The sequence below is a fragment of the Sabethes cyaneus genome, chromosome 2 (genome assembly GCF_943734655.1).
Source record: "Sabethes cyaneus chromosome 2, idSabCyanKW18_F2, whole genome shotgun sequence".
NCBI classification, from domain to species: Eukaryota; Metazoa; Arthropoda; class Insecta; order Diptera; family Culicidae; genus Sabethes; species Sabethes cyaneus.
Window position 1 is genome coordinate 243,730,859 of NC_071354.1, and position 22,890 is coordinate 243,753,748.

Genomic DNA, 22,890 nt, shown 5'->3' on the forward strand with positions numbered 1-22,890 from the left:
TATCATTGCTATGTTGTTCTTCTTTTTCCCTCGCGTTCGGTAAGGCCCCTCGCGGCTTCCTGATTGTAGTCGTGGTATTATTGCCTCGAATGATAATCAAAACAAGAATAACAAACATGTATGTATAGCAAATTATGGCATCACAAGAATGGACGGCTCGGCGCGGGTGGCCGGAGCGGAGCAGGGCTGGAGGTCGGAGGGTGTGAATTGGTAGTTACGTGGTGCTTCGAAAAGCGCGTTAACCAAGACAGCCGTCAACAACATCACATTCGGTCGGTTCAGACGACAACGACTGTCGCGCCAACGACAACGACATCGACAGAGCGGAGAAGCGACCGATAAAAGCGAGTTCCTTAACACACGAGTGAATGCCATCATCGTCAGCAGCGGCAGCAGCAGCCGGGATGAAATCTACGCCGACGGGTTTCAATCTCTTCTATCATAGTCATTATTCTCATCATCATCATCATTAACATTATTGAAGACGTAGCTCCTCTAGCACCGGGGACCTGGTTTGGGGCAGAACTGGATCTGACAGCTCTGACATGTTTCTGTCGTCGTCTCTCCTGTGGCTATCTCGCGTTATCAATAATAAACTCCGCGATTATGAGGTTCACATCTTGATCGGGGAGCTTTCCGACCGACCCTACACAGACGACGCGCATAGCTGTGTGAAGACTGGCTTGGTAGGTTATGGTGATACGCTATGCATCACGACACGAATTAGTCTATATTAATTTGTTTTTGAGCATTGTAATAAATCGTGTACTTTAGACCAGTGGGAAAAATATGTGACAAAACGTGTTTCGGTCGATTAGGACAATCTACTTTCCGACCATTACCCAGTAGTTGCAGGTGCTATAGTACACTCGCATTTATCGTGTTCGGGACTTGGAAGGATTCCTGTTGTGCATTTTCCAGTAACAGTGTGAGAAACAGGCATGCGGTAGGTTTCCTTCCCCCAGTGCTTCCCTGCTTCCCGCTGTTGGCTCGTTGGCTCGTTGGCATGACCACATATTTACTACAGTCGAGATACTCGTCATGACAGCATTTCGACTTGGAATCGGAAAGCTTATGACATCATCGAATCAAGTGCGAATGGCCGTTGGCTCGCTCTATCTCGCTGCTGCTGTTGCTGTTATGGTTGATATTGATGTTGTTGGACGTTGCTCAGCATCGCAAGTGCATCGGCCGGGTTGCCAGGTTACTCCGCGATTGGCTGGGATTTGTTTTGGTTTGTTGTTACCAGTAAAGGAGTGGTGGGATGCTGGAATAATCATAGATTTTTTTTTTTCAAATTTTGAATAAATTAAACTGCAAATGAAAACCACACTTGTTAACAGTGGCATAATCTGCAAAAATGGACGCAGATTGTACTGATTTGATTACCCTACGTGATTAAAACAATATCGTTTCGTTTTACACGGGTGGCAAAGAGAAATAAATGTCTAGTTACGGTCTTGACTTATTATTGTTTGTAACTTCTTTGGGAAATGGCGAATCTATAATCTATACTCTCCTATGAGAGTATAATTGGAAATTTGTTACGATTTTGGTTTGACTACGTACGCCATTTCCCAAAGAAGTTACAAAGAAATAAATGCTTTACAAAGAGAAGAAAATGAGAGTGGATAAGAAAGATAGTGTGTGTCTGTGTGAGTTGAGAAAGGCCAAAAGGGATTGGGCGGACCCACCCAACCACATCATCGGGTAAGGCCACGTGGAGGCGCTAGGTAAGGGCTTGGGATAGCTAGAGCTATATTGGACACTCCTCATTTGCCTGCTCCATTTCATATCCTGGAAACAATTTAACAAAATTTGCTGTGGGCTTAAATGCAGTGCTCGAAGAAATTGACAACCCTGCATGAAGGTGAATATAAAACGCATTCAGTCCATACAGTTTTACCCTTGGTATCATTCTTTTATCTGTCATCCCATGGACATGACTACTGAACTGCTGACAGTGTTTGTCTTTCTCAATTTTCTACCCTTCAAAACAATTCGTTCATGAATTGCACTGCTGAACGATTGCTCGACTAACCTGTCAGTCAAGTTTTCTTACTCTTGACTGTAATTTTAGATCTCAAAGTTTAACTTTTTAAACTGCCTGCTTTTTAAAATCAACCAAAACCTGGCTGAACATGAACAAAACCAACGCAGACATGAACGCAAGTGATTTGCTCGAATCGTTGGTTTCAGGTTGGCAATGCGGACTTCAATTCATCTGCACTAGAAACAGCAAAGATTAAGCGGTAGTTTGCATACATTCAGGCGTATTGCATAAATTGAATATGAGATTTCTAAGTACTGCTTAAACGTCTTTCTAAAACTTGACCCTTCTTTATCGACTGACTTCGCAGTCGGCTGTTTGAGTACCGGATAATTGCAGGGCTAATGTAATGGTCCGACTGACTCTATCTAGCAAGCACCGACTAGCTGAGATTTGAACATACGACGACTGTCTTGTTAGATTTGCACCATAGCATCGAAGCTAGCTGGGCGGTTAACCGGAACATTCATGGAAAAATAGCAAAATACAGTTGAGAGTTGAGAAAAATAATGAAAAATGGTTGAGAAAAAAGAAATTATTAGAGTGAAAAATGGTTGCCGCAAAGAGAAAAGTGGTTGATAAAAGAGTTGAATAGTTGAGAAAGACAGCAGAAGAGAGAATAGAGGAAAACATTAAAGAGAATCAACCCCCAGAGCAAAAATGTAAGTTTCATTGTACTTTGATGGCAGTCTTCATGACTAATTTTGGTCTTAAATGCCATCATAAGAATGCAATAAAAACCCCGAAATGTAAAAAACTCGGGAGAGAAAGTTATGAAATAAGCAAAATGAGTTTGAGAAAATGAGAAAAAAAGGTTGGGCAGAAGGGATGACGCGTAGACAGAAAAATACTGGAAAGAGCAAAAAATGATTGAGGAGGGCGAAAAATTATTAGGAAAACGAAAAATAAATTAAAAAGAAAACTTCAATTACGAAAAAAAGGTAAAGAGCGAAAGGCGTGCGTTAGAGAGAGAATCTATACCTATAAAATGGATTTCTGTCTGTCTGTTTTTATAGAATCGAAAACTACTGAACCGATCGGCGTGAAAATTTGCATGTAGGGGTTTTTGGGGCCCGGGAAGATCCTCTCGATGGCAAAAGACACCTCCCCACACTAAGAGGGGTGGCTCCCATAAAATCTATGCCTATAAAAATGGATTTCTGCCTGCCCTAAGTTCCTTATAGAATCGAAAACTACTGAACCGATCGGAGTGAAAATTTGCATGTAAAGCTTTTTGGTGCCAGGGAAGGTTCTTATGATGGCAAAAGACCCCTCCCCCCACTAAGAGTGGGGGCTCCCATACAAATCTATACCTATAAAACTGGATTTCTGACTGTCTGTCCGAATGTTCCTTATGCAATTGAAAACTACTGAACCGGTCGGCGCGAAAATTTGTATATAGGGGTTTTTGGGGCCAGGAAAGGATCATATGATGGTTAGATACCCCTCCCCCCACCAAGAGGGGGAGCTCCCATACAAATGAAAAACACATTTCTACAAAACTCGAGAACTAATCAAGCAAATGGAACAAAATTTTACATGTGGGTGTTTTTGGAGGCATGAATTTTTTCTATGATGAATTGAGACCCCTTACCTTTTTAGGAGGGGTGCTCCCATACAAATGAAATACAAATTTCATCATAACTCGAGAAGTAATCAAGCAAATGGAACCAAATTTGGCATGTGGGGGCTTTTGTAGGCAATTTTTTTTCTATTTTGAATTGAGACCCCTCCCGTTTTAGGAGGGGAATAATGACCCCTCTCCCTTTTAAGAGGGGGTGGGCTTCCATACAAATGAAACACAAACTTCCTCATATCTCGAGAACTAATCAAGCAAATGGAACCAAATTTGGCATGTGGGTGTTTTTGGAGGCATGAATTTTTTCTATGATGAATTAGGACCCCTCTCCCTTTTTAGGAGGGGGGCTTCCACACAAATGAAAAACAAATTTCCTCATAACTCGAGAAGGAATCCAGCAAATGGAATCAAATTTGGCATTTGGAGGCAGGAATTTTTTTAATGATGGTTTGAGACCCCTCACCCCTGTGGTAGGGGGATAAGGACTCTAATACAAATAAAACAGAAATTATTGCGTAACTAAAAAACTAAAAAAATGGTATTCTGCGGACCTCTGTATTCCGCGTTATGGTCAACCGAGAATTGGTGTTCCGCAAAATGGTATTCGGCGAAATGCTTTGTAATGATGGTGAATATTTAAATGCTATCTGCTTTATTTTATCAGGCTAAGGAATAGGGGGAGTTGTTTTCTACTATACTGTGAGGGAAATTTGTATATTAATACACCCATGAACTCCCCAGAAAGTTGCAAAACTCTAGATTGTGACAAAGGTCATCCGAGATTCACGATTTATGTACACAGTTTAATTTAACCTAACAATAAAATGGTTAGGTTAGAGAGAAGTCTATCTTTGAGCAAGTATTGAAGTATTGAAGAGGAACAGAAGCATGAGTTTAAAAGAAATAGAAAGGTTGCTGAAGAGAAACAGTAAAAATGCTGATGCAAAATATATAGACGGAGAGGTAGAAAGACAGACTGTAGCAGGACAGAATGCACGGGAAATGGACGGAATCACATGAACATGGACGGAATGAGTTGGACAGAACGAGTTGGGCAGAATGAGTCGGACCGAATGAGATGGAGAATTGTTGAGAAAAAGAAAAATGTTCAAAATTACGGAACAGTCAAAACTAATAAGACCGATAGAAATTGGTTGAATAGATGAGAAATGATTGTTAATTGAATAGATGGTTGAATCGATGAGAAAAAATGCTTGAGTTGATAAGAGATGACAAATGGTCGTAGTGGTTTGAAAATGTTTGAGAAACGATGGAAGTAATGAATAAACATGAGAGACCAAAAAAAAAGGAGAAAATTTATTGAGAGGGTGAAAAATGATTTAGAAAAACAGATAAATGAGTGAGTAAGCCGTTGACAAACGTTGAATAATGGTCGAATTTTGGTAAGTTTAAGAAAGAATGGAAATTGGTAGAAATTAGGTGATAAACAGATATTGAATAATGAAAAAATTAGTTCAGATGATTCAGCAAAATGGGTTAATAACTGAGAAAACTCAAAAAAATGATCGAAGTTATTCCAAAAAGTTTAAGGATGAAGAATGATCTAAACCAAGAAAAAAAACTTGGAAGAACATGAAACATGGTTGAGAAAAGGAGTAATGTTTGAGATGGAGAGAAATGCATGAGAGTGAGACAGAAAATAGATAATAAAAGAAAATTTGTTAGAGAAAATTGTTGAAGAACGGGAAGGTTGTAGTAAGTTGAAGTAGTTGTAGTTGTAGTTGTAGTAGTAGTTGAAGAATTCATGAATTGATTTTGTTTTTTAAAATAATTTCAAAAATATTTTTTTTTTCAAAAAGTTGCAGAACATACTAAAATAAGCAATTTTGTTCATTATAGTAACGATCTATCTCTTACCGGTTGCGAAATATAATGATGTGTTAAAAAGGAACGCTTTAAAATCAATTATGCTCAATAACTTTGCACACGATTATTTTACTGTTTTCGAATGTTCTACAAAGTTATTTAGTATGCTAAAATACACATTTTCACTGAAGACTGTTTGTCGCTAGGACGCATATTTAATAAGTTATAAAACAAATGAAAAAAAATTTGCGATATTCAAATATTTTTTGACAATTTCGGGCAGCTTTGCACAAACCAGACATCCATTAGGTGAAAATACTATCTTTTATCTATAAAAAAAATATTTCCATTAGGAGCACTCTGAAGGAATCTCATAAAAAATAATTGAAAAACGTGTTATTTTTTAATAGAATTTATTATAGCTCGTTAAGGAAAAGAGATAGAGAGTTACTGCATTTAACAAAATTGCTTATTTTAATGTGTTCTACAACTTTGCTCAAGACACCATACCTTTTTGAACGCATTTAAATAAACAAAAATTTGTATCACCCTAATGAAACCACCAAAATTACAATAGTTTGCTATAACGCAAAAATGAGTTATTTTTAAGGCATAGTGTCTTTGGAGAAGTTTAATAATAAAATATAGCGCATCTTTCTGCACTATCAGGGTGACCGTGAATTCACCTATTAGGGTGATACAAACTTTTGGGTTTCTAAAATAAATTTCAAAAAAATTTTTTTTCTTCAAAAAGTCACAGAGCGCACTAAAATAAGCATTTTTGCTGAATATTGTAACTATCTATCTCTTACCTATAAAAAATTTTATCAAAAAATATCACATTTTTCAATTGATTTTTCTGAGATTCCTTTAAAGTGCTCCAACGGAAATATTTTTTTTATAGCTAAAATATAGTACTTTCACCTTATGGTTGTCTGGTTTGTGCGAAGCTGCCCGAAATTGAAAGTTTTTTTGAATATTTCAAATTTTTTTTTCATTTATTTTATAACTTATTAAATATGCATCCTAGCAACAAACAGTTTTCAGTGAAAATATGTATTTTAGCATACTGAATAACTTTGTAGAACACAACCGCTAAGAGATAGATAGTTAATGTATTCAGCAAAGTTGTTTATTTTAGTATGTTCTACAACTTTTTGAAGATTTTTTTTAACAAAAGTTCGTATCACCCTAATAGGTGAATTCACGGTCATCCTAATAGTGCAGAAAGATGCGCTATATTTTATTATTAAACTTCTCTGAAGACATCACCCTTGAAAAATCACGCATTTTTTACCCAATTGCTAATGTCCGCGTTTTTTTTTAAATTTGACCACTGTGCAGTGGTCAGAATGAGATGGAAAAAATGAGGTGGGCACAATGAACCTACCCCGTAACAAAGTGACAGTTATTAACAGTTTCCCGTAACACCCGCCAGTGCCAAAAATGTCGCGACGATCGTTTTTACGTGCCGGGCAAAATTGACGCACCTTCGATTTCCAAAGGAAATGTTCACTTTGTTACGTTAAATGTGAACGCAAAAAGCTGTTTGGATAACGATTCGAAAAGTGCGTATTGACTAATTCAGCATTGTTTCATGTCTTCGGCAAAACTGTTTGAATTCTTGGTGGGTTGCTTGATTGATTTGTTTACAAGATAAAAAGCAGTATTTCTTACAAGATTGTCACTCTTGTGTACGGTGGTCTGCTCTAAAGTATTTAAATATTGCGTGTTTCATTGAAAGTTATCCGCTGCGCAATAATCAATGAAATGCTCTTTCATGATTGCTGGATCGATTTTGTCGTTAACAGAACAAGTTAAACAAAATTCAAGAGTAGACAATAGAGATTGTTGCAGTTGTACAAAAAACACTGTTACATGACAGAACCAAATAGAGCATTTCATTTAACAGAAGAAACAGTTATGCTGCTATTGTCATTACCACGGAAACATTTTGGTACTTGACATAATGTTGTCAGTTCGTAAAATGCTTTATTGAAATAATAAACCAATTCAGTTCTTATATGCACAAAGGATTTTTTGCCAAAAAAAATGATAATAAGCTCTTTCTTTGATTTTTACGCCGCTTTCAAACATCTGTCGTGAACCATGAACCAGCAGTTTTAGGTACGCTTGATTTGTATGGGAGCTGTCACATTGTTACCGGGTTGCAATGAACAGAATGAGATGGACACAATGGACAGAATAAGATGGACATGCAGAATGAGATGGATGGACATGCAGAATGAGAGAGGGAGAGTGAAATTTACCTCGGATTTCTACGCCTTTGTCTGTCTGCTTTCATTTTTCATTCAACATTTTTTATACTGCAAGGACGAGCTAATAATTTTCAGAGTATAGATCTGCACAAAAAGCAGTGGCTGCTTGTGATCAACGTTTTCAAATTTATTTATTTACCAAATATTTTGTATAATAATTACTACTAGTAATTCTAAATTTGACCTTTCCATTGTGATGTATTTAATTAGCTAAAAACTACAAATGGACGAAGGTCACAAGTTTTCCATTAGGGTAACCAACGTATTTTGGACCCCATGAGCCTAATTTGGACACTTACAAACAAAATCAAATGGAAGTGTCCAAATTGTGTACAGCTGATGATGGGGTTCAAAATAGGTTGTTTACCCTATGTTAGTTATTTTACTGACCTGAAAGTTTGATATCTTCATCTTGATTGAGGCATCATAATCCGATTTTTAATTTCTTCTTCATTTTGGTTTATTTTTCATATTGTGCTGTAACATTCAAGTAATCAACAAAGTTTTTAGTTCTTAGTAGTTCTTCTGGGTAGCTTTTCCCCCATTTTAGATGGCAATGAACTCAATGTTAAAGCGTTCTATTTTTGTTGGAACAGCTGGCCAAATCTTATTGATCGAAGGATTAATTACAAGTTGTTTTCAAGTTTCACTTGCTACGTTTTGTGTTTGATTAAGTGATCTGTATAAGCAAAACGTATCTCTCCATTTCATGCCCGAGTGAAGTACATTGTTTTGAAATATCGACAATGCTTGTCATTGTTATTAATTAAAGTTGGTCATCAATGTCAATGTTCGAAATCGATTGTAAAATGCTAATCAAAACATTGAGTTGGTTAAAATTTCTTGAGTAAAATCATTGATCACTAATTAATTAGTTGTCTAAATTACTTAATTTTTTTTTCATCATTTCTTTTCAGACCAAACTTCATGAGCATGTGCCCCGGCTGCCATCACTTCCAACGAAGAGTGTGGTGAGTTTCTTTTTACTACTAATACAAGTACCTACCTACTGTTTTCAGTACCTACGACCGTCTACTGAGCTCTCTGCGCAGTGATAAAAATGCTGTTTTTTTTCACCACACCCTGCCCGTGTAGCAGAGCGGCGGCAGTGCGGAAGCTCCGGGGTGCCTTGCTCAAACATTTACTCACGCATCTGCCTGTGCATGTCGTCAGCAGATACATGCTCTCGCGGTTCGCGGCAGCAGCTCGTATCGCGCCGCTCACGCGTGTAAGTCCTGATTAGGCCCCGAACAGCAAGCAAGCAAGCAAGCAGCAGCCAGTAGTAGCACAGCACCAAAGCAAAGCTGTAAAAGAGCAAATTGTGGTGTTTGTGTTTGAGGATTTGATCACTCTGGCTTAACTGTACGTTCGGATGGAAGCGATCGCGCATCGCGCACCGCGTGGGGCTGCGGCGCTGTACGCGAGAAATGGCGACGTCAGAGAACCGAAAATCGGGTTCCTGCGCCCCCTGCCACTGCGCTGGTACTGCTGTTCCGCCATACCGGCCGCCGGGCCGTGACGCGCTCGCGGGTGGTAGCAAGCAACTACGGTAGTACATATATTTCAGTGTGATGTTCACCGAACAAACGAGCAGAGCAGAGCGCGGCTCTGCTGTATGTGTTGTTGTAGCTGTATGTCTCCTGCTGCTGCTGATTCCCGGCGGCATCCTTCCTTGGTTCGATCTTATCCGCTTGTTTTGAGATTGACCGAAGCATGTATCATTCTGTCCTGATCGGTTTCGGCTAGGGGTGTGTTGAAGGAATTTTCCAAATTAGCATTTCGAAATTTGTGACATTTTTATTGGTAAAAATTTTTTACTCTCGGCAGGAGCAAATTGGGAGAGAATCCCATGTACGGGAAGCCTAACTATCTGTACAACAGTTCAGCTTGTCCCATTGAATTATATGTAGTACATATGCTACATAGTGACTGCCTGGTAAACGTCGACAAACTTCTCGGAAGGTGAAAGGGAAGAAGGGTTGATGGTGGTATGCTGCGAGTGGGTGGCTCACCCGTTGGAGAAGCTGCTGCCCCGAGTGTGACCTGCGAGTTGGTTTGAATTCGTTCTCGTGCTTCGCAACTACAACAACGATGACTATGTTGTTGTTTTCCTGTTCGGCTAAGCCGCCGTTACTTCTACCGCTGCTGTATCACCGCGAGGTCTCTCGGATTGCCACAGTCGCAGCCGTTCGGTATATAAGGTAGTAGTTTTTTTTTGGCAAGGAACAGTCGAACATCTAGATTTCGATATGTGGAACGATGGGTATGGGTCCGGCTGGGCCGGGTGTGTGGGGGAAGGTGAGCGGAGATCGGTTGGCGCTTTTCTGTTTGTGTGAGAGATCAATTTCAACTCGTCGAGCACAAGGCGATAGAATCATAACACATCAAGACGTTCAGCCGCGGTGCGTTTAGCAGTTCAGTAGTGGATCGACGAGTGGTTTTTTATCTATCTAATAGGCTTAATATTACTTTTGCTTGTCCTGGTCTCTCGTTTCACCAGTCTTAATGTCAGCAGGTTATGGTGAATTTCGGTTGTTTGTTCACTTCGCTTCGGTTTGTAGCCAGATGTTTAGATGAATGCAGGTATCATCGTGGATCAAAATTAAAATGATCCGCAGTATTATGTTCAACTTATAATTTGTACGTAATCCCTCATCATGTATAACATTGTTGCAACTACTTTGAAGTTAGCCGTTCATGTTCTCTATAATTGATTAAATCGCGTTTAATAGCCATTGATTTAATTGTTTTCTTCATATCAATATCATGTGTAATCGGTGGAATTTACGATTCGTTCCTCTTTTTTCTTGATGCTCCAAAACTACTATCATTCTTAAACGGTTGAATCATAAGACTGTCGTAATTCAGCAAATAAAATTAATTTCGTAGAGCTTTTGCCATAGTAAGGGTGCACTACCTCGTCAATTTGTAAAATGCTTTACCATTGGACTATAGATATCTTAAAGTTTATAAAGAAAAGTTCACATAACAAAAACACTTCTTAAAAATAAGTACGAGACACACTTTTAAGACCAATGCTCATTAACGTCAAGTTGTCATATTATACGTATCAATAGATGAGAAAATCTACTACGTATATTTCTTTTAGATAAACGACTTATTTAGGGGTGGAGAAATAATTATGACGCTGGAAACCAGAGGGTTAATTTCCTCGCGGTCATAAAAAATATGCGTCCCAATCTCTATGTGTTGAGTTGTTACTCGAAGACATGAAATTGTACCTGAAATTTTGATATCATTTCTAAAAAAAACTAAGAACTAAGAACTAAGTTTTTGTAATTATGATAATTTCGACCCAATAGTTTTTTAAAAAACTATTTTATGGAATTGCTGTTAGCTATCCAATTTTCTAGCATAGCAATTATCTAATCTAGCGTTATAGAAGATGTCGAAGAACGTCTTTTAAACTACCTCTTTTGGATAAAATAATTACGAAATTATCAGGAGCGTCCATCAGAAAAACCAACTCTCATAAAATTGAAACAAAAACTCCAAAATCAGCAAACTTATTTCTCGCAAAGGATATGATACTAATACTTAAAAACTACAAACTTAGTTCGATCCTTTAAGAGTTTTTAATAAAGGTGTTTATGAAACTAACTAAAAGTTGCTTGAATAGTGCCAAAGTGTGACCTTTTGTACTTCCAATTTTTCTAACCATGGAAAGTAATTACAGTATGATTTCGAATTTGTCAACAAGTGCGTATCGCCTATGTTGTCAAAATCGAAATCATGCCAAAATCTACGTCATCATTTTTGCGCATGCGAAAACTAATTGTTGTTTAAGCATAGCTTTGGAAGTGAAATATTTGGTTTTGTCAGTAAATGGTTTGAGATCCGGTGATGAAGTATTCCATTCTGCTGAGAATGAGGTAAATTCTGACGACACCACGCTTGTGTTGCCTTTGACTGATGAGAAGAAGCAGAATCCCGCTGAAAACAGTAGTTTTTATCTTAGATAGAAATTGTTCCTTTGAAATTCGTTGCGTTGCTCCTTTGACCTTTCCGGGACCTGCCATGTAATTTCTGAGAGATATAAAATGTTTCCTAATAACCTTTTAAACTTAGATTTTTTCGTCTCATCAGTCAGTTGTTGAAAATGATGTGTAGCATAGCATTGGTTCGATGTTTTTAGGCAACCATTTTTTTAGGCAAGAGCAGAATAACAAACTTCTATACATAACCGTTATAGAGAGTCTGCAAAGTTTGAAACTAACATTTTTAGAGAGTCCACAGTTATTATTTATTATTTTAATAGGTTAAGAGCCAGTTGCATCAAATATTTTCTGAAATTTTCTTCGGTCGCAGATGAAGCAGATGAAAATTTATTTTTTTATTTTGCATCAATCACAATAAGCATGCATTGTGTTGCGGCAATGAGCTTAATACAACACTCTTTATATTTTGCCAATTTTGCCAGGAGATCCGCCGGTTGGAATTGACTTACATCCATTCGAGGGAGCATAGGAGTGTTAACATCATATTTGTGACTCAATTCAAATATTTTTTTCCTCATCGTGAAGGACGAATTGACTAGTGTTTATTGAATTGTAAATACCTCACTTTAGACTAACATTAAAAAGTAGGTCTCATGTGGGAATTTCTTTTCCCTTCCCATGTGGCCTCTTGAAGTTGACCGTTCAAAATAAACATGAAATACAGTACCATGGATTGACGCTCAGCAGTTCATCCGGAATGAAAAATTTTAAAACGGTTTGAAAGAATGTTGAATTCTCTCGTGTTTGGTTCATCCCTTTTTCAAAATTTTCGAAGAGTTCGAAAACAGACACTGAGGAAGCCTGCAAGTCGTAGACGAAATACGTATCTGTCGTGAATAAAATATACATAGTAGAATTAAATTGGATAAGTTTTCCTCTTTTTTAATTTTAGATTCTTTTGGATCCAATCTGAATTGTCCAGATTTCAGCGGATTAATTTTATCGGGACATCGATTTCAATCGAAAAAATAACATCGATGTGACCGATTTTTCTGTAAGCGCACATCGAATCGAAACATCGGAAAATCGATACTGGAACATCGATATTTCGATTTATCGATGTGACATCGCCCATTACTACCTCCATGAGCAGCATCACAGCTTCAAGTCCTGGTCTAATAAGGGTTTTGTACATTGTCAGCTTCGTACGGCGGCGTATGCTTCTTGATCGTAGGGGCAAAGGGCAAAGAAGGCCCCATTTTCCGCTTGAATGCGTCGCTCCTTAATAATGTTGTTCGCGGTTACCAGCAATTCCAAATATACGAATTTATCTACCACTTCTAGTTCATCGCCGTCAACGATTACCGTCCGTGGAAGGCGCACGTTTGTTATATTGAGCCTCTTCCTCTCATGTATTTGGTCTTCGACGCATTTATTTTTGGCCCAGTCGTCCTAAACTGCGTTTTCAATATGGCGTAGATTGTCTCCGCTGTCGCAAAGTTCCTGGTATGTTATTAAAGTCATCTGATAAGTCTAGCCCTACGATAAAACTGAACCTTGTCGTGGTGTAGGGCTTTTTAACTAATCAGTAAATGAACAGCGGTCACGTTTACTTCTGAATGTGGGTATATATCAAAATACTTTTGTGATTTCAAGTGGGACTCGGGGTAAAAATTTACCAAATGTGATTGTTGCGTTGTTCAGAAAGTGCTTTTATTCCGTTTAAGAATAAGGCCAGTATGGGGATCTCTGGCAATAGATGAAGTTTTCTGGGATTCATCCCTATTTATCACAACTGTCACAAATATCTCTGAAAAATGTCGGATTGATTGAGTTGGTCGAGGGCTTAGGGTTAGTAAGGGGATCTAAGCGGGATACCAGATCCGATTGGATGCCGAAGGACCACTCTGTAATGATTACGGGTAATAGCACTTCTTAGGTAGCAGATGGGAAAATTAGGTCAATTCGTGTCGCGTGTTCGAGTTTCGGCTAGACGGTGCTGCTAGATAGAGTAGGATTTTTGCACTGTCGATGGGAAGGGGTCGAGTCTTAAAGAGACGTTTAAGCCCAGAGCTTTACAGCACTTTGGTCTCGAGGGTTGGAAGGCGGGCGAGTCTCTATATTTTGAAGCTTTTGTCGACTACCGCGAATGTCCAGCTTGTGCTGCGCTCAATTTACTTTGTATCGTGGGAATGCACTGTGAATGCTAAGGGGATGAAAGATTAAATTTTCTCTGATAAGTTGATAACCACTAATGCTCGGAAATTTGTCTTACCTATTGGTTCATTTGTGGTTGTTTGTGTTGGAACACTGAAAGCGGGCGTGCGGTTGAAGACCGGTGTCAGGCGGGGCTGGCGAATCCTCCACTTCTTCACTATACCACATATTGCAACTCGAGTGGTACAAAAAGTCCAAAGCACATTTACAAATTCGATCTATTATTTTTCTTCTCATCATCATCATTACCATCATCATTATATTTAAAATATGACATTCCGGCCTTTGGCAGAGAGATTTTAGAGTCAGTTCGTGGAGTCCGCGCAGGGCCGAAACGCCTCCGCCTGCGGGTATAGGCGTGATGGCTATGCTTGGGGCTCTACCTGTGTTTTAGTGGGCGACAGTGCCTGTCTCGTCAGGTAGAACTGATGTTTGAGGTCTCCCTGACACTTTGTTGACATCACAAAAGGGCCCAGCGCAGAGTTTTATACGCTATTAAGCGACCAGTTGGATAACCAAAAAGGAAAGTCATCTGAAAAGTCTAGAAGTTAGTGAAAAACGTGCCTTTCGTTTCGATGCCCGCTCGTCGGATCATCCCCTCTAGAGCGATGTTGAACAGCATGCAAGATAAACTGTTACCTTATCTCAACCTTCGCCGCGTCTCGAAGGGACTCGAGAGCGTATGAAATGCGTACAAAACACATCACTCGGTTCAATGTGGCTCTGACCGTCGCGTCAGTTTATCCGAAAACCGTGTTCGTGCATTATCACCAACTATGGTTGGTTTCGCTTGAATGTATCATATACTGCTTTGAAATCAATAAAGATGTGATGCGTGGGCATATTGTACTCCTGACATTTTTGCAAAATTAGTCGGATTGTTAAAATTTGGTCCATAGTTGCGCGAGCCCCCATAACACTCGCCTTATAATTCCCTACGAAGTCTTGCACCACAATCGGCGTATCAGGATCTGGAGAGTACTTGTAGCCAGCGTTTACCAGCGTTATACCGCGATAGTTGCAGCAGTCGGGCCGATTTGCCCTTTTGTAGATGGGACAAACCACTCCTTCCATCCATTCATCCGGTAGCTTTTTCTAAGTCCAGTGTAGAGCCGCTTCCAGCCTTTCTTGGCCATATTTACAAAGCTCTGCTGGTGGGTGGTTCTTACCGGTGGCTTTGTTGGTCTTCTGCGACCTGATTTCTCATTAGGCTTCTTGGAGATCAGATGCTGGGGCTATTTTCCATGGGCACTTCCCTATCACCGGTCTATACTTTTCTTTCCTATCGAGCAGGCCTGGCATACACTTTTCGCTTTGATTTTACTCTTTTGATTACTGCTCCTCAGCCAAGCAGAATTTGAAAAAGAGGTGTATGGGGCATTTGTAAAGCTAGTAATGACCCAGCTAGCACCAACTCGTATATCAATGTACGAAAACTATCGTAAATATCTCCTAACAAACTCGAAATCGTAACTAAAGCTGGATAAAGTGGGATCAAGTTGATTTTTTGTCGTATATAATGATAATGTTGGACATAGATACGATTTTCAGCACAAAATCGTAGAGTAGTACGGAGCGACTCGCGCTTAATCGGATATTATCGTATATAAATATTTTTATAGTTGTAACGCTCAAAATTATTCGTAATCACGTATATCGCCTCCAAAATAGTACGGATATGCCAATTTTGCGCATGAAATACGATTTATTTAGCATGTATATCTGTACGTAATGCTGATTTTTACCTTTTTTATACATATGAAAATGCTAGCTGGGGATCTATAATATTGCTGAAGAAAGTGAAGTTTTATCTTTAGTATTTACGGCGCTGTAGCACAGCAATGTCGTTGGTAGCAAAAAGAGCGCTCTTTTTGCTACCAAGAGGGTAGCAGCCTTATAGCGCAATAAATACAAAATGCACAGTAAAGCTCACTTCAGCAATATTCTAGATAATAACAAATTCTACAAACGCCTCATACTTCACTTTTTCAAATTTTGCTTGGCTTAGATGCAGTAATCAAAAGAGCAAAATCGAAGCGAAAAGTGTATGCCAAGCCTGCTAACGAGTTGGACGTTCATATCCCCGATGAGGATCTTGATGTTCTGTGGCGAGCAGCTGTCGTACGTTGCCTGCAGCCGCGCGTAGAACGCTTTCTTCTTATCGGCGGGTCTATCGTGGTGCGGGCAGTGCACGTTGTTGATGCTCTAATTAAAGAAATGGTCATTTATCCTCATTGATCGTCTTCCAATCTATTCCGTGATCCTGTGTTCTGCCCAACACTACAAAGCCCATTCCCTGTTCATTGGTAGTGCCACCATTCTGATAAACTGGGGCTTTCTGCCGCAGATCTTTCAAACCGTCTCTCCTTTGCGACAGATTTTCTGCAAAGCTACGATGTCGAGTTTGCGGCGTTCGAGCAGCACCCGGTCGCACACAAATTTACAGTTCCAAAAACTGAGTTTTCATTCGTCGTCCTTGCTTCGTTGCCTAGGTCGATGCCGAAAATTTCGAGCCGTATTTTTTTATATGTAGTGGTTTGATTTAGGCAGTATCGTGATGGGGCGGTCATTTTAACTTTAGTGCCGAGATACCACGTTTCTTCCCTCGGTCTCGGTCTCCCGCTCCGAATCAGCCGCTGTCGTGAGCCGCTTCTAACCTGGAATACAACCGCCGTTAGCTTTCAGTTAGCTTCGAGAATACGATGTTCGAATCTCGGCTAGGCGGTGCTGCTAGATACTTAGTAGTCAAGCCTTAGAAAGACATTTAAGCCCAAGGCTTTGCTTTACTTTTTGCATGTTTTTTTTCAAGTACGAGTGTCCCGATCCAAAGCAAATAAAAGCAAAATTACTCGGAGAGATTTCATTTTGGTTGAGTTGGCGGTTAAAACAATAATTTTAGTTTTCCGAACTAAAACAGTGGAAATTTTTATGTACCAATTTTCGGGTATTGGCAGTGTTCCTGCGTTACTAGTTTTGCTCAATGGTATGATTAGGACTGGGAGTCGCTTTACACTTTTCGATACCAGAGAAGTGAGAATTTGCGCGGAATTTATTTGTGTTGTTGCTATCGTAAGTAAAATCGAACCATGTTTTGACTGTAGGTTACGCCAATTATATTTCAGGGCCATCTGGCGAATTGGTCATGCAGGCCGTAATCTGGTGCGGTGCGAGCTGATCCGCAGTAGTTGTTGTTTTCGTTGAGACTGAAAATAAAGGGTAATACAACTAGAGCGCCCAAACCGCAAGGCATTCATAAGATACGCGACAAAATTTTTATTTTCGATCTTGGCTATGATATCCTTACATCGTTGCTCAAGTGCTTGCTATACTAACCAGCCGACTGCGATACTCGTGGAGCAGCGAGAACAGCAAAGAACCCACAATGCTCCCTTGAGGAACCGTCGGTACCATTCTGCTTAACCAGTAAAGTATACTGGATAAAATTTCTGATTTGTCAAGTTTTACTAACAGAATTTGATGGTTGACGCGATCAAATGCTGCTTTCAAATCAGTATAAATAGCATTGTACAATGTTTCATAGAGTACAGAAACAGCTAGATAAATTCCACTAATTTGTTTGAACCTGAACGATTAGGACTAAATCCATATTATGCAGTTGAAATACCGTTTTTGCATAAAACAATACCGAGCAATATTCATAATAGAATTAAAGTTCGATTACTGTAAAGGTTACTTTAAAAAGTTTCATGGGTAAGAGGGCTCTATAACTGATAGGTTACCGAGTTTAATTTGACTAAACTGTTTTATTCAAACTGAAACTATTCTTTGATATTAAATTAACACTTTCTTTTCACAACAATCACTAAAAACACCTTTTCCCGATATCTATGAACAATGTCTGCATAAAATCATTTCATGCAATATGCCGAAAACGATACAAAACTTCAAGGAAGATGGTGTAGTAGTTAAAACCAAAGGCAAAATGGCTATGAATTTTACTAAGTGATAGCGAAAACAATTTGTTTTTTAATGATTTCTAGGTGAATGCTCCACTAATTCATTATTGCTAAGAATAAATTTAAAAAATCAGTAAATTAAAATTAAAATTTTTATATTTGTACATATTTGTTTTACAAAAAATCAATTTTTCAAAGAGGTAGGTAACGAAAAGCTAGATTAAATAAGAGCGCGTGAATTTTTCAAAGCTAGAATCATGCATTTTACCATAAATTTGAAACTGCATTAAAATTTGTGTTTAAATAACAAGCGAAATTTATACAGTCTTTTATATTCAACAGTTAAATTTACTGCTTGACGTTGACAGCCATAGATTGGAATAAAAAACCTGCTGCATTGTTTTCGCTATGCCATAAAAGTTTCAAGATAACTAATTTGCCACCAATTGAAAGTCAATTTACAGTTTATGTGTAACTTCAATAGTAACCATTTTGTAACTATACATGTTACATATTGGTCATTGAGTAACTGTTAATGTAACCATATTTAGTTACATAAGTTGCGCTATTTCGGTTACACAACTGTTATATTTTAGGTTACTGTAACCGAAGTTTTACATTTAAATTTGTCGCATATCAGCCGCTGCGACTCAATTGTGACAACGTGTGCTACTTGGGTGATGGAGGCTCTTTCTTAATCAAGATTATAGGGATAGGACGGGCGATTATATGATTAGCAGACTTCATTTCGGTTAGTTATATGAAGAAGACAAAATTAAGGTTTTCGGATTAATTGTTTAGATTGTCAAGACATATAATATAATATGACAAGAAGAATTTATTTAGTACAATATATTAATCTGGTTTAAAATATTCCAATTACTTAAATATTATTTCGAATTAGGTGAAAAGTGTTTCTTAGTAATTTTAATGTTGACATTAGTTTTTGTCGATTACAAATAATCAAATTTAATTTAATGTAATAATTAACATTTTATACTTTAACTTAAACAATATTTAGAACAAAATAACTATATTTTCAATTCGTTGGTGGTCGCAAATGCATAGTTTATCATTACTTAAATATATTCAATCAAATAATACTTTTTAAGATGAAATACAATAGGAACCATACAAATACCGAAATCTAAAATTGGTTCAACAAATCAAACGTCTCGCGAATATCGGCACACAGCTGCGCCTGGGATTCGTCCTCCGCGAGGGGATCCAAGCCACAGCGTTTTCCAGCGTCCTCGTTGGCGACGATCGTTGTTGGCTCTTCGGCGGCTTCATCCTTGGGAAAGCCCAAATCCTCGAATGGCGTCAGCGTCAGCGGTGAGAGCACACCAGCGGTCACCGAATGATAGCCGCCATCCTGGCCATCCGGCATGTTTTCATCCTGATAGTCGAAAGTGTCCAACGTGTTGACGACCGGTTTCAGCCGTGGTGTTTCCGGGCGAACTTCTGGCGGTTCGTCTTCCGGTAGTGGTGCCGTCAACGTCGATGGTTTATCCACTGCAGGTTTTTTCTCCGGTACATTCGCAATCTGGGCCTCTGTGAAGTGGGAAAATGTTTTAAGGGATTTCAAAAATTTATAATTCTTACCTGGCGAATCATCGTAGACCGGTAAATAGTTACCGAAGAAGCGCTTCAAATCATCCAGATCAGCGCGTCCGTAATTCCCAGCGATAAGGCGTTGTTTTGTATATTCCGGTGGCTTGGTTTCCGGTTCATTACAATACATTTCCGGAACTTCAATAATCGGAACCATGTCATCGTCGTTGACTCTGCTAAGGTTTCCGTAAGCTTCGCGGATTGATAACTCCAACGATTTAGTCTCCATCAGCAGATTGAACTTCTCCTGGGCGAAGCTGCTGGATGAAAGCCGTGATCTCGCAGTGCTGGGCTCGGGGCCATGTTCTCCCGAGTCATACTGTTTAGATGTTTTCAGAATTTTTCCTTGCGGCTTCGAACAGTTCCCGTTTTGCATGTTGAATACCTCGCGCAAGCGGCGGCTGCGGAGCAGCTGCTCGAAGTAGGCACGATTTTCTCCGGTGAATGAATCCTGCTTGTACTTCAGAATATGTTTGTCATTTTTTTCACCATCGGAATCGTCATCCACTACCAATTCGAATCCGTACAAATCCATCAACCAAAAGAAAGTTGAAAGCTTTGAGCACCGGAAAATGGATTCCGACGTCTGCAAATATTGCTCCAGGGCATCTCGCTCCAGCAAGACAACGGTTTTGTTTCCATTCCAGCGAAGAAACCGATTTTCCCCCGTCGCGTTCACCAGTATCCACACCTTCAGCGGAAAGCGTAGGTTTCGATACTTTTCGAAAGATTGACTCACCATTTCCAGCTTGTATTCCATGGCGATGCACGCTTGTGATCACGCGCTAAGCAGAAACCGATGCACTTGCACTGAGGAGCGTGGTCACTTGTAAAATGGCGCGCGTTGCACTTTGCACACTGACCAGCGCACGCCAACCAGCAACCACGGACGGTTCCGCGTTTCCATGGAATCGCGAGCCGTTTCCTTGACGACGCGCGCCGGAGACACGCTTCACCGGCGGTCAGTGGGAGTGGGTCGTTTGCATTGGGTGAAGCGTGGCTTGCTATGAAAATGCATTTTGAAATTTCGAAAAGAATGCGATGGTTTTGTGGTAGGCTGTGATTTGTCGTTTTATGAAAAACATTAAAAGTTAGGTTAGGTGTTTAAAAATTGAATTTTTTTTAATCTCTTGGAATTTATCCTAGTTTTTAACTTTATAATTGAAAAATATCCAATTTGTTATGTGACTGAAATTCCAACATCTGAACTAACGAGGAAAGTGTCCGGTGAGATCCATTGTGGAAAACAAATGTCCCCACTGGGGCGCAATGGACATACCTTCAATTTGGCTCTTGATGTGCACAAAAAGCCCACCTTGAACATAAAGCCCGGTGCCAAAAATTTCCTCTTCACGTATTCTGCCGTCTCGTCAGAGCGGGATGGAAGTTGTTTGTCCGTTGGGTGTCTGTAGGTATAGGTAGATGCAACCGTGGTATCCGGGTAGATTAACGTCATGCGTATTTACGCAGCCCAACAGCCAGCGGGCGCGGGCGGACGGACGGACGGACGGACGGACGGACAACGCACAGCTCTGACATTGGTGCCCTCGGTCCGTTGCCCGGAGACGTGCGTCTGCCGGAGGTACAATACTTTTTATTGCTTCCGTCCTGCTTTTGTTGATGGAGGAAAACACGGATTATTTGACATTGTAGGATGTCCTAGACGTTCCTTCGTAAAGCTTTGACCTCGGTCGCTATTGTGCGATGTTTAGGTCATAATCCGGGATTAAATCATAATGTTTAAAAGAATCATAGTGCGATTATGTTTGTTTCACGTTTAGTTTTAAATGAAGTTAAAGTTAAATTAAAATTAGTTTTTTATTTCTGTGTATTATTACGCTATGATTAGTACGTGAAAATAGAGATTATCTTCTCTCCGTCGGATCAGTGGCTAACCGTAATAAGATTAATGTTGACCAGTTTTTGCCGGATTCCATCAAATCCCACGTGTCATTTCCGTCTGCGTGGGATATGTGCTGCCGACCCAGAAGGTTGCCCCGGCGGTATGCTATCGGCAGCGGTTAGGATAGGCGCACCTTGATCGCTGGTAGTGATTCCCCAGGCAAATAAAAAAAGAATATCATAGCAAAAAAAAAACACAATTCCAAAAAGTTTGTTCTTTTCTTGGCAACGGCACGGCACAGCTCGGCAATGGTCTCAGGTCCCGATTCCGATGCGGCAGTTGTTTATCTGATGTCAGTTTCAATATCTGTCCATCCTGAGTTGTTCCGCTTTGCTTCTGCGAACGAAGGTCTTTTTCGCTTTTCTGGTGGGCTGCGGAGGATGAAACACTCACGTAGGTACGTACAATAAGCGCCGGAGCCGTCAACAGCCTTGAGCAGGATTCGGAAATGTTATCATTTTTCCCAGTCTAGTCTGTGATATTGAGTCTGGTTTGATGTTGTTTTTATCTGCGTTTGTTTTATGAAGAGTTTTTTTTTCTTTAGCTTTTAATATCAGTAATGGACAAGAGTGAAAAATTAAGATTAATGATCTTAGTCGAATTAATTTTTACTAGAAATCCTGAAATATTCAGAATTAAAATGATTTATCTTATTATCATGGATAACAGGATATGCTTATTTATTGTTTTTTTAGCTGCGCAGAATTAGGAACAAAGTTGTACTAAATTAGGAACGCGCTGAAGAAAGTTTGTAGAATTGGCAATTGTTCGATCGACTTTTAATACCCATACGTTTACCCATAAGCCGTAGCTCTGCACGTTGCAACTATCAAGGTTTTATTTATTCACATACTCAACAGGCTAGGCATAAGCCCTAATGATATTGAAGTTGATTAAAATTGCCTTAAAATTACGTTAAAATGCTTCCCTGGACAAATCAAACCCTTCGGCAACTCTGTTGAATAATCATAGAAGTCCAACTATACTACCGTAGGTCTCGTAATTCGTTCGTTTGGCTGGAATTTACAGAAATCCACAGCTTCGCAAAATTCTTCGTTGTACCTGTAGTCGAATACTGGTGAGTAAAGCTGGACCTTCCGTTCTAGCAGTAAACACGTCAGACACGAAAATAGCACGGGCAACGTTGCGGTGGACAGTTAGAGTGTCCAGATTCACGAGTTGGCAGCGACTTGCGTAGGAGGGCAGCCGGAACGGGTCTCGCCATGGAAGGCGTTGACGGGCAAAGCGCGCAAACCTCCGCTGTACAGCTTCGAAGCATACGGCCATCAGTGATAGAACTAATCTGGCTGAAGATTTTCGTATCATCGGCGAAAGACAAACGAGGAACACCAAGTTCACATTGTTGAAGTATATAACAAAAGTCAATGGTCCGAGGTGGCTACCTTGAGGGATCCCAGTAGGAGCAACAAATACCCCAGAACAATTATCACCGATTTTTACTGTTTGACTGACGAGACGACCAACGAGGTACACACGAGGCAAAAGCCTAGCTTTCCCAGTTTGGCTAAGGGGATTTATTGGTTG

The 22,890-nt window shown here is 39.7% G+C and overlaps 2 protein-coding genes across 9 annotated transcripts in view; one reads left to right on the top strand and one right to left on the bottom strand.

Annotated features, from left to right (window-relative positions):
- LOC128738794 (myocyte-specific enhancer factor 2) overlaps positions 1-22,890 on the top strand; it is a 196,503-nt gene that overhangs the window by 45,359 nt on the left and 128,254 nt on the right. For all 8 annotated transcript variants that reach the window (XM_053834178.1, XM_053834184.1, XM_053834181.1 and 5 more), the window contains one exon: positions 8,653-8,706. The gene's annotated coding sequence lies outside the window, so the exon portion shown is untranslated. The remainder of the gene's footprint in view (positions 1-8,652; positions 8,707-22,890) is intronic.
- On the bottom strand, positions 18,976-20,202 carry LOC128736840 (uncharacterized). Its single transcript, XM_053831335.1, has 2 exons — positions 19,434-20,202; positions 18,976-19,382 (listed from the first exon to the last, which is right to left on the bottom strand). Exons 1-2 carry the CDS (start codon positions 20,200-20,202, stop codon positions 18,976-18,978), a joined length of 1,176 nt encoding a protein of 391 aa, XP_053687310.1.